This window comes from Phacochoerus africanus, chromosome 8, assembly GCF_016906955.1.
Source record: "Phacochoerus africanus isolate WHEZ1 chromosome 8, ROS_Pafr_v1, whole genome shotgun sequence".
NCBI classification, from domain to species: Eukaryota; Metazoa; Chordata; class Mammalia; order Artiodactyla; family Suidae; genus Phacochoerus; species Phacochoerus africanus.
In genome coordinates, this window is record NC_062551.1 from 150,061,556 (window position 1) to 150,074,866 (window position 13,311).

A 13,311-nucleotide genomic window follows, 5' to 3' on the forward strand; every position below is an offset into this window, starting at 1 on the left:
TGCTGTGCCACAATGGGAACGCCTGTGTGCATTTCAGAATGTAATTTTACAATTAAATGTAGACTTCATTAAACTAAGGCATCTACTCATTAACTTTCCTAAACTAACTAGACAGTTAAAAATTGATAGAGTATAAACATATTGTAGCATGGCTCCATCTTTAAGGAAAATTTCAAGTCTTTCTGTGCTTATTTTCGAAGTCAGATGATTGTTGGTGGTACTCACGTTTCCAAAATAACGTAACATTTCCACGTCTTTACATATTACATATTAATTTACTTAATCCACAAGACTTCTTTCGCTAAATATTGTGATCCCCCTTTTACAGATGAAGAAATTGAATAAGCACAAAGATATATTGTATATCATTTTGTCAGGCTCTTGAGGAAGCTCTTATTTTTCTAGAGAAAAACTCACTAGTGAGAAAAGTGGTTAACTAAAATTAAAATATCAAAGTAAATTTTCAATCTCTTCAATACTGCTAATGCAGGTCCTTTACAACCTGAAAGCCCTCTCACTCTACAAAAATTTTCTCCATGGGCTAAGATGTTTCTACAGCATTATATATATTAATTATATATATATATGTATATATATATGTTCTTATTTGAAATATGCTAAGCTAGGGGTGAGGTTGAAGATCAGCATCAGTCTTATTCAGCTGCTTAATAAATTCATACAAGAAGCATCAAATTCAATAATAACCAGAAGCATAGCCTTTCATGGCTTTTGCCAAACCTTCACCTGGCCTTGCAAAAAATATTTTGAACTTTAGAATTTATTGCCTAATTATAATAAGGGAGAGTATAACCAATTAATTAACTTGCCCAAAACCAAATTTTAAATTGTGTTTATGTGTCATCTAAATGTCACAGTGGATAACAGTTCTACATATCCCTGACAAATGGTGAAAATGTGCTGTGTACAACTATAAGTGTATTTAAGATTGACTTAAAAATATTCAATTTACTTCTGAATGGTTTTTTTGTTCCAAAGTTCAGCTACAGAATAAATAAGCTGAGCCTTTTAATGTGAACCAAAGTAACATTTAAAAAATGAAATATTTTTCCAACAGTTCTCCAGTAAGCACAAAATCAAGAAGAATACCTAAACACTTCTTTTGCAGCAAAATCACTCTATATAATTTGTGAAGAAATCAACACCAGTATGTGCAATGAAGATTGTGAGGAAGATGAGGGGGGAACACCTAGAGTTTAATAGATAAAAATAAAATTCAAAAAAATCCATAGGAGGTTACGATGCATGTCTATTGGAATATAGTGAAGAAACTCTTTAGAACTGACTGTATACATTTATATTTTTAAATGTAAAGCTCAGAACTAATAAAAGAATCTTTCTGTTAACTATGAATTAACTGTTAAAGACTATCAAGTTTTTCTTTCCATCTTTTGCTGAAGTTTTTGTTTTTTAAAAATTTCCAAAGTACCTCTTTAACATGTACAATATTCAAAATATAAAACTTGTAGATTATGTCATTTAAGAGAGTAAAAGCAATCATTATGATATATTTATAAGGATGCAAAAACATATACAGTCCAATGACAATGAAAATGTAATGAATATCTAAAATCATAACTGAAAGGTGTTTTCTAAATTAAATTCCAATACTAAAAGGCTAACAAAAAAATCCTATTCAATGTGTTCATTTAGTTTAGTCCCAGTTAATTTTGGCTAACCTAAACTTTGTTTAATTATTCTGAAAATATTTATTAATCACTTACCATGTGCTAGGTAATAGGGCAACACTGGAGAGGAAAAAATAAGATAGTACCTGCCATTTGTTTCAAAGGCCCTGATATTAACCAATATATAAACTTCCAGAATCTTATATATTGATATTTCTTGACAAAAAATATTTCCCAAAATATGCATTATTTAGAATCAACAACTCACAATTCAGTAATATTCCAAAGAGAACTTTCAATAACAAAGAGGGTTATCTGGCACAAAAACATGGCAGCAAAAGTAAAAGAGATATAATCTATTTCAGTAATCTTAAATCACACTGCCAAAATATGGAATTTAATGTTCTTACATAATGCTCAAAGTATTTTTCTTTTAATCTATTCCCGATTGCCTTATTAAAAAAAAAAAGAATTGATTTTTCCATCACTTGGCATTTTATGTGCTTTGATAGAGTACATTTTGCTTTATTAAACCACAATGTGTTTAGGCAGCACTAATGTATTAAAATATGGATCTTAAAAGTGAAGAGATTTCTTGCCAACACTTTTAATTCTCCATGATAATCAGATGGTCTAAAAATATTATAAACTGGTAAACTGGTACCCCAAATGTATCACTAACTTTACACATTGTTATAATTGGGGCACGTATAAACATATTAAATGTTCTATATTAAATTTAAATATATACACATATACACCCCAAATGCATCAGTAACTTTACACATTGTTATAACTGGGGTACATACAAACATATATTAAATGTTCTATATTAAACATATACATATATATACATACACACACATAACTTCATCAAGAACATTTCTACTTAATTGAGATTAACAGGTAAGTAAAACTATAAAAACTTTCATGCGAAGGGAAGAGAGTGAAGATTGAGAATTGGGAGTGACTGCTTTGGGGTTTCTTTTTGGGGTGATAAAAGTGTTCTTAAATTAGACAGTGGTAATGGTTATACAACTCTGAATATACTAAAAACAACCAAACTGGGTTTTAAATGGTTGAATTTTATGGCATGGGAAATATATCTCAATACAGCTGGGGAAAAAACCCTCCATATAAAAAAATTCATCAAGTTCCAGTCTCGAAAAGCATCCATAGGAGTTCCTGTCAAGGCTCAGTGGTTGAGGAACATGGCTAGCATCCATGAGGATGCGGCTTCGATCCCTGGCCTCACTCAGTGGATTAAGGATCGGGCGTTGCTGTGAGCTGTGGGGTGTAGGTCGCAGACGTGGCTCGGATCCTGCAATGCTGTGTAGTGTAGGCCAGCGGCTACTCCTAGCCTGGGAACCTCCATATGCCACAGGTGTGGCCCTCAAAAGACAAGAAAATTTAAAACTTTAAAAAAATAATAAAAGCACCCATGGGTATAAAACTATTGGTTCCCTTATGGTCCAGTTAACATATCATCCATCATGTTATGCACTGAGAGAGCTATCAATTGTAAAGGTAACAATGGAAATTCAAACATCCTGTCTTTGGACAGTAGCATGACACATCAAATAATTCAGTTCTGCCTACGTCAATAGGTGTCTTAAACAATCACCACTTCCTATAACTTTAATACAAACTGATTGCTCTATAAGGGTTCTTATACCTGGTAATCCAAAATGCTGAATCCCAAGCCTTTGTGATCTTTCACTAGTTCAACAGTCTTGACTTCAGGAGACCACAGTGCTAATTCCCCATCATCATCTTCTTCAGTATGGACATCTATATTGCGGTTGGCCTGAAACACCAAAAAACATAAATGCTTCAAAACGCTGTTCTTTCAATCCTGAAAAGAATTAACATATTAGGAATCTCATAGCTTCTTCTCAAACTAAGGAGTCTCACTGGCATATGGCTTTTCTTTTTAACCTTTTTAAAAGGGGCATGCACTAGGGCACATGTACTTTAATATAAAAGTCTTTGTGCAAATTCAAGCACTTAAAAAAACAGACTGTTCATATAGTTTTTTTTTTTTAAGTTAAAGTACCTGTTTCATTCAAAGTGTTAACACTGACCTCTTATACTTCAATGAGTTCTGTCATCCCATTAGAAGCATAAAAGGAAAAATATGCAGTTTAAGAAAAAATGAAAACATCATACAAAGTCAAAGTTCATATGATATTTAAGTAGCAATAGCTAAATTCATAATTACAGTGAGAGAGAGAAAGATACCAACACAGAGGCCAGGACAGGACACTGAGATGTCCTTCTGTTGGCCCCTAGAAGTTTTCAACAAAAACTTTACTAGAAAAATAAGGGGGAAAAACATCTAAATCTTTTGGGAATCATGTAAATCTAAAAACAGGTATCTCACAGAGCTGAAATAATGAAAAACTGATCTTGGAGGAAGTAGGTCAGCACAACTATCCAGTGTGCAGGTCTTCAGTTACTTTCCCTCACTCCACAACCTCCTATTCCAAGCTCCCTCCTTTCAGGGAAAAAGAGCTGCTGCCATATGGACTTCGAGGAAGCTAATGAGGGTCAGTGAGTGGAACACACAGGAGAAGAGCTGCTCCAAGCTTCTGCTTTTATTCAGTGCATAGCATTGTGTTGTTTTCATGTGATTTAACTTCCCCAAATACTCTGAATTTCTACCTGAGGCTCAAGAATTACTTTCTTTTTCTTGGGAGCCCTAGCAATTAACAAAATGCCTGGCTAGAACAGAGCAGGCTATCACAGAGTTTACCCTGGTAAACTCTACAAGAGTATATGGTTCTGGGTAGGCACTTGACAAGTGCTTGTTCAATACACAATGAATCAATCATCCATCTTTGAGTGGCTTTCCCTTGAAACTTTTTTCTTCTTTAACAGCCACACCTGCAGCATATGGATGTTCCCGGGCTAGGGGTCAAACCAGAGCTGCAGCTTCCAGCCTACACCTCAGCAACCACAATGCAGAATCTGAACTGTATCTGCGACCTACAGCACAGCTTGCAGTGACACCAGATCTTTAACCCACTGGGCAAGGCCAGGGATCAAACCCGAACCCGCATTCTCACAGAGAGTATGTCAGGTTCTTAATCTGCTGAGCCACAACCGGACTTCTGAAACTCTTTTTAAATAAAGCTATAAACTAAATTTTAGAAGTAGACTTTTTTTTTCTTTTTTTTCTTTTTTTTTTTTTAAGTAGGGCCACACTCATGGCATGTGGAGCTTCCCAGGCTAGGGGTCTAATTGGAGCTACAGCTGCCGACCTACACCACAGCCACAGTAACACGGGAGCCGAGCCATGTCTGCAACCTACACCACAGCTCACAGCAACACCAGATCCTTAACCCACTAAGCGAGGCCAGGGATCAAACCTCAACCTCATGGTTCCTAGTCAGATTCGTTTCTGCTGCGCCACAATGGGAACTCCTAGAAGTAGACTTTTTAAAAGTTTGGATGATCTTGGTAAATAAAACAGAAGTACATCACTCCTATGAATATAATTTTGAGTGACCTGTGTAAGAAAATCCACTTAATAGAATCAAAATCGACAGCAGGGCTCTATTATAGAGGAGTAAGGCACTATAGCTAATACAAAACCATCTTAAAATTAGCGCTGGACCCGATCTCAAACTGTCTCCACAGGACATATAAAGTCAATATTCAATCCCTGGTGAATTGAGTCTAAACATGGGAACAATTTCTTGGTTCTTGAATTACAAAACTTGAAATTAGTGGGAACGTTCTGGATCAATAAACTTCTGTTTATATCAGTCTGATGTGAGGAAATGATACATTTAAAAAGAAAACATTCATACTTTCCAATAAAAAGTAAAGTTACAATGGCTAATACAATGTGATTGATGTTTTACTGGGGCATTTAATACTTTCACTGATTAATGAGGATTAGAATTTTGGCTGAGCTGCCTAACCAGACAGGGTTGAAGAACCTAAGATGGTACTGAGATAAATGAAAAAGAGACAGAAGAGGGCCAGGATTTCGAGAAACCACATATAATTTTAAAACCCAAGTTTATAGAAATTTCAAGGCATCCAACATATATAAGATATTATACTCCAACATGAAATACATCACTTTGATGCAATCAATCCTCCACAACTGCTATATTTACAGAATAGAAAGCAATCAACTAATGGGCAGCAAGGTTGACATTTAGCATAATTCAAAGCTGTTGTTTATCCATTGTGGTAAAGTATGACAGATGGGAGCACAGAGTCAGCAAGCTGGGTTGGTGATTTACACACCCTGTAAGATTAGATTGATGGCATTTTTATCAACCTTTAGAGGTAAGCCATTATCCACATTTAATTTTAGTAAAGGTAGCAAGAATCACAAAAGTGTAGCATTTGAAGTATGTTTACCAAAGATGCACATTTTTAAAAAATCACAATCAATAATCCATAATTTACTAAGCACTTCTTATATGACCAGTAAAGATAAAAACACTGAGAGATACAAAATAATTCCAAGATATGGACCCTGCCCACAGGAGCTGACAGTCTTCTTGTAAAAACAAACTTAATACACATTAAAGTATCTGGGACTAAAGCACAGAGCTAAACTCTTGTACTTTAGGAAGTCACAAAAGAGATATGTGGACTTGAGGCATGGTGAACTGCCATAGCTAATTTTTACTGAGCACTGTCCATGTGCAAGGCCCTGCTAAGAACTTTGCACACATTACTTCATTTCCTTCTCCCACAAACTGATGACATAAATACCCCCAAGTATCCTCACTTTTCAGAGGAAAGTCAAGTTATTTGCTCAAGGATTCAAAATCCTTAAGTAATAGATGCAGCATGAGGGTCCATATATCTTGAAAATCAGACCGTAGGCAGGTAAAAGGAGGGCCCTATGGATCAAAGCTGTTCTTAATGGAATAATAATCTAAAAGAGTCTGGAAAAGGGGAAAGTGACATAAAAAAATAGTTATAAATAGAGAAGCCACAGCATGTGTTTAAAACTGTTTTCATAATTACAATGCTCTAAGAAACAAAACAAAAAACCAGGAGCACAGAAAGTGTTATTTTGTTCTCTGACCTTCTGAAGGCTTTTACAGCAATTTTTAGACTCACTTCAAAATGGGTCATAGATCTTCGTGTTTTTAAAGCTCTGAAAAAGGGAAGTCCATTAGATATTCAACACTCTCCAACATCTTAAACTTATTAAGATGAACTGAGTTGAAGTGGGAGCCAAAAGTAACACGCTCAGGCAATCACTAAAAAAAAAAAGGTTTTCTAAAATCAAAGTGCATGCACATTAATGTCACCAACATTTCAAGTAAAAGAAAAAAAAGGAATGTTTCATAATGATAAAGAAAAGCAACAATTTGAAAAGCTATGCGTTGTTGCCCTTGAGAGCGACTGTTGCAGGATAAGAGAGGAAGGAGGTTTCCCCCTCCCCCTTCACATTACAGTACACTCTCTGGAGCATCCCTGCTAAAGGGGCATGCCTAGGCCACTACAGTCTGTGCACTCATCTAGTACCTCCATTGCGGGAAGAGAGGCTTCCGTGGTCCTTGGCTCATCTACAGAGGCTTCATCATCAAACAACCGTCGACAGCAAACCAAGGTAAAGGGGGGTGGCACTTCTTTAAGAAAGGAGACTGCTTCTCGGCGAGATTTCCCATAAAGCTGCACGCCATTGACCTAGAAAGACAAAGGATATGTCAGAACTCAGGAGGCCCCAGATGAAAAAACAAAAATCTCTTGCTTACGTCAATCCATCAAAATGAAAACAGGATATCGTTTTATTTTCCCTGTAAACAAAGGGCCTAAACTTAATCATTCAAGCAGTAAAAAAAAAAAGAAAAAAGAAATTAGAAATCCTTAAAATTTATAACAATTAAGACTAAAGTTTACTGAACTTGGGTGAATAAAGTACAAAACAGGCTCAGAGCACAACTATTACTGGGAATGTGGTCGGCCTGACTTTTCACACCTCCCTGCTTTCTCCTTTCTATATTCGAATCTGTGTGGTTATTTCCTCAATCTACTCCCCATCTCTCCTTAAACACAATATCAATTATAGCCTTAAGTCCACTTCGTTTCACTCTGTCATTTTGTGCCAATATCAATAGGGATGTTAACACTATTTTAAGGCTGTTAAAAATGGCTCAACTTACAATGTGTAGATAACAAAATCTGGGCTACACAGCTGTCAAACTTAGCATCAGTTCACAATTTTCTTTCGCATCCCGTGAACTCTTAATACCATCCTAAAAAATCACTTCTAAACACACATAACTTTGCATCAGATCCATCGTTATGTACTCTGCTAACACAGTCATCAAGTATAAGGGAGTCAAGTTTTCAAATTGTTTTATACAAGTCTTCCACATGTTTAAAAGAATAAAAAGATAATGAACTGTTCCTCATTAATGATTAGCGCTTATCAATACAAGATTATCTAAATTTCATATTCTATTTAGTGTCTAGTAATAATGCTTTGCACCAAAGATAATTTAGAGACATAAATCTATTCTAATTTTTAATATATGTGACTTTAGCTCAAGGAGCTCTCGCCTCTGTCAGCCACTCCCTAAAAGCTGAGGCATGAACACAATCCAGGCAACAAATACTCTTTTCACATCTGGTTCATACCTTCCTGGGAGGGTTCAGCAGGGTTATTAGTTTTAAAGATATTTCTGGTCTGGCCTTAATTTCGGACAGGTGCAATGCTAATGTCCAGATAACTGGCAGGGTTGACTTTCTAGGGAGGGACATTTCCACAAAATCTGTCATTGCTCAGAGAATAAGAGCACAGTGGGGTGCTGGAAGCATCCCACCAACAGTGGTCTGAACCCAGAGTCATTCATGCCTTGGAATTACTCTCAGGCCCATAACACACCAAGCACTTAGCCATCAGGCCAGACATAATCTCCCTGCCTCTTAATTATTTACAAAGAAATCACCACATAGTAAAGAGATCCACATGTGCATCAGGAAGCAAGTCCTAAAAAGGAAAAATGCTATCTCCCAAGACTTTATGACTGATGAAGGGGGCCAAGGGGTAGCAAGTTCAACAGCAGCAGAAAGGTGTTTCCTGGAAGAACTGCAAGTCCACCCTCACACAAAAAAAAATGGGAAAGGAGGTACTTGTGATCTTCTTGTGATCAGTCACACCACGTCCATGGTGCCAACTGGTGCCACAAGGACAGAAAGTTCTAAAATCAACCAGATGGGGAGTAATGAATACTGAAAATAAAACAAGTGGATACATTCAAAGCAGGAATTTTACCCATGCTCAAGTGTTAGTCTGTGTTTCCCATTACTTCAACAAATTAGAAAAATCACTTTTCAGGTTTTTATCTTGCAGTGCATTTAAATATTTATTTAGCTCATTATTTATTCATTTGAATCGTCTCCAATTATTACAGCAATGCCTGGTAGTCCTTCTCACCACTCTCTATCGCTAAAGGGATTGGTCACATTTCCCATTAGCAACTCCTATCTAAGGGGATTTATGGCCACTGTAAATAGCTGCTCTGGGCTGAGACTTGGCACAATGTTCTAACCCCAAAGCATATTTGTCTTTCTAGTTTTAAGCTCTAAAGAGTACATTACAGACACACACACACACATACACACACAAAGTTCAGGAGTTTATTTGGCAAACTTTACAGGGACTTTTTAATTTCTATATTGGGTTACTTAGTTGAAGCCAATTTTTATTTTAAGTTCACAATATTTCTCCAGGCTCTTCAAACCCTCTCAAGTGCTGTCAAGTCTCAGTTATTCAGACTTTGTGATAAGAAAACACACACACACACACACACACACACACGTATTCATTTGCAGAGTACATAATACTGTAAAAGTACTGTCCTACTACGTTACATCATTCAGTCCTCATTCATCCAATCCCGAAACGGTTCTTTTTGTTTTGTTTTTATTTGTTTTTATTGGTATTTCCCCCAACAAAATTTCTTTTTCCACTGTACAGCATGGGGACCCAGTTACACATACATGGATACATACTTTTTTCTCCCATTGTCATGCTCGGTTGTAAGTATCTAGGCATCATTACACCTTTTCACAGTGGTCATATTGCCAGTATCTCACAGTAAGATGATGCTTTTACAGTTTCCATGGAAGATATTCCATTAGATCCTCACAAACATACAGTGAAGTAGGCATTTATTGATAAAGAAATGATTCTCAAACCAAGTGACACGCTAAAACACACAGCTCGGCTGTGGCAAACTCAGAATCAAAAGCAGCTGACTTTCAAACCTGGGCTTCTTTCCCGATGCCAAGTTCTTTCATCCGAAATCTACACTTGTGAATTCAACCCGTCTTCGTGCTTCCTTATTACATCCCATACTATTACAAGGCAGAGGCCCATGGAATTCCAACTAAAACAGAGGACTCAGCTGATGGCTGGGGTCTCCTACACTTGCTCTACTCAGATCCAGCCAACATTTCTTTATCAACTACCAGGACTAGTGTATAACTCATATTTTATGCCACTGAGTTATACACTAAAGATGCTTTAAATAATATATCTTGTGTTATATATATTTACCACAAAAAGTAAACTAAACTGGTTTTTAGTCATATTTCCACATCTCCCAACTAAATATGTCATTTCTCAATACCCAAACAACCACCTATTATAGAAAGTGTTCCCGTCGTGGCGCAGTGGTTAACGAATCCGACTAGGAACCATGAGGTTGCGGGTTCGGTCCCTGCCCTTGCTCAATGGGTTAACGATCCGGCATTGCCGTGAGCAGTGGTGTAGGTTGCAGACGCAGCTGGATCCCGCAATGCTATGGCTCTGGCGTAGGCCAGCGGCTACAGCTCCGATTCGACCCCTAGCCTGGGAACCTCCATATGCCGCAGGAGCAGCCCAAAGAAATAGCAAAAAGACAAAAAAAAAAAAAAAAAAAAAACTCCAATCTGCAGATTATCCTGTGTGATATCCACAAAATTGTGCCATACACTCTGCAAATCAGAAAAGAAAGACATGATTCAGCACCAAAAAAATCATAAGTGATAAGAGTAAAATCTAAGGTGTGAATCTTGGGGAGCAGCCCAAGAAATGGCAAAAGAGGGAAAAAAAAAAAAAACAAGCCCTTTGCTACCTCTTAAAATAGGACCCCAACACTTGGCCTCCCATGCTTATAACAGAATTTGACAATAGTCATAGCACTTTTCTCTCTGACCTCAACATTTAACTCAGAATTTTCAATATACTCACCCAGGTGATTGAATGAGTCACTATTAAAACACCCACATATCTTTGCCATCTATCTTGCTATCTTTGCCATTCAACTTTAAGCAAATATAAGTTTAAGAAAGAAACTTTAAAAAGACAACAAAAGGAGTTCCCATTGTGGCTCAGCGGAAAAGAACCTGACTAGTATCCATGAGGATGTGGGTTTGATCCCTGGCCTTGCTCAGTGGGTTAAGGATCCAATATTGCCGTAAGCTTCAATGTAGGTCACAGACACAGCTCAGATCTGGTGTTGCTATGGCTGTGGTGTAGGCTGGCAGCTGCAGCTCAGATTCAACCTGTAGCCTGGGAACGTCCATATGCTATGGGTGCAGCCATTTAAAAATAAATAAATAAATAAATAAATAAATAAATAAATAAATAAATAAAAGGCCAACAAGAAACCTATTTGCTATCCTTGCCTTTTCACTTTAAACAAATATAAATTTTAGGAGGCAATCTCTATTTCAAGGCCCATGGGATTCTAATCTTGGCTAAGGAAACTAAGTTGATTCTACCAAATCCACACTAGGACTTCTTGTGGATCCTAACTCTTGGGTGAACCCTCTTCTACACAGCCTTCCTTAAGTTTGAACATTCCTCACATCTCTCTTTAGAAGCTTAGAAAGTAATGTGATGTACTGAAAAAAATAGTGAAATGGGAATTAGAAAACATGAACTAAAGTCATCAGCCTATCAGTGTATAAAATTGGGGAAATCAGTGCCTTATTTGCTTATCTGTAAAATTAAGGGTTTCGAGATTGTTTGCTTTGTTGTGCTCCAGAACTGTCCAATCTAACAAAACCTCTCAAGGAAGTCATGTCAAAGCAGAATTGCTCTAGAATTGTTCCAACTAAGAGAGGCTGGGAAGTCTGCATAAGCCAGCCCACCAGACGCTGCCACGTTGAGAGGAGGGGGTTCCAAGGAGACAATCTGAAAAGCAGTCAGTGACACATAAGCCTGAGTTAATCCAACCCTAGTCCTTATTAGAAATAATGAACAAAACTCTGGAAAACAAAACAAAACAAAACAAAAAACAGACTACATGTAAACAGAGGTCAGGGATTAGATACTTAAAAACAGTTTCGGCGGAAAAAACTAATTACGCTGTCAAACTAAAACAAGACATTAGCTTCTTCCTTAATATTAAAACTAAGCACTCACATCTCAGGTGTCCCAAAGACGGGAAAAATGAACTGAAAACATATCATCTATTTCCTTTCTCATTACATAAGTGGTTAGTATTTTTCTTCATCTTCATTTTGGTTTTTCCAGGTTTACTGAGATATAAATGACATATAACATGTACAAGTTTAAGGTGTACAATCTAATGATTTGATATATATAGTAAAATGATTACCCCAATGAGATTAATACATCTATTCTCTCATAAAGTGACCATATTGTGTATGTGTAGTAAGAACACTTAAGATCTACTCTTTTAGGAGTTCCCGTGGCGGCGCAGAGGTTAACGAATCCGACTAGGAACCACGAGGTTGAGGGTTCGGTCCCTGCCCTTGCTCAGTGGGTTAAGGATCCGGCGTTGCCGTGAGCTGTGGTGTAGGTTGCAGATGTGGCTCGGATCCCGTGTTGCTGTGGCTCTGGCGTAGGCCAGTGGCTACAGCTCCTATTCGACCCCTAGCCTGGGAACCTCCATATGCCGCAGAAGCGGCCCAAAGAAATAGCAAAAAGACAAAAAAAAAAAAAAAAAGATCTACTCTTTTAGCAACTTTCAAGTACACAATACAGTCAAGTATAGTCTCCAAGTATTTTTCTGTCTAAGTAGCTCACATTACAGCAGCACTGGGGATAATGTAACTCAGTGGATTTCTGGTGAGAACACATTTTCCTACAAGTTAGAAATTTCTGCCCTCTGTCTTTTTTCCCTCAAAAATTTTACCTCAAGAAGCTCATCCTCTGGCTGTAGGAGGTTCAGGGTATCAACAGGACCACCTGGAGCGATCGAAGAGATGTAATGGTGCCCATCAAAGGAATCCACTTCCATGCCAAGCCTCAGAGTGTGAATGGGCAGCAGCTGCAGCAAAACACAGGGCAGTAATATAAACACGACAAGGACACATCTGGCTGTTAATCCTCCATCAAGTATTGTTTTGACTTGAAAGCCCCACCCCTTGAATCGGATCACTGAAATCCCAAAAGAGACAATAATGGGAAAACTAGCCCCAAGTAAAACATCAAGTCATTTATCATCTTGTTCCCACTCTTTTCCTTTCAGATTCCCTGGGAACAAAGAAACAGATGTACAAAGTATCCAATTCTAAACTCTGGCACTCACAACTTCCTACAGTTCCCACTATGTATACTGTTTCACTTTTCTACAGGGCTTCCCATCCCCCGGAATATTCTAGCTCCTTTTTATCACCTAACTTCCACTCATACTTCAGTACCAAAGCAGTGTCACTTCCATGA

At 37.4% G+C, this 13,311-nt stretch overlaps 1 protein-coding gene across 3 annotated transcripts in view; it reads right to left on the reverse strand.

The window, feature by feature from the left end:
• The window catches only part of PATJ (PATJ crumbs cell polarity complex component), a 353,453-nt gene that overhangs the window by 265,939 nt on the left and 74,203 nt on the right, over window positions 1-13,311 (reverse strand). For all 3 annotated transcript variants that reach the window (XM_047788846.1, XM_047788847.1, XM_047788845.1), the window contains exons 15-17: window positions 12,782-12,916; window positions 7,152-7,313; window positions 3,322-3,453 (exon numbers count right to left, since the gene is read on the reverse strand). In XM_047788846.1, the coding sequence (XP_047644802.1) occupies window positions 3,322-3,453; window positions 7,152-7,313; window positions 12,782-12,916 (429 nt within the window). The remainder of the gene's footprint in view (window positions 1-3,321; window positions 3,454-7,151; window positions 7,314-12,781; window positions 12,917-13,311) is intronic.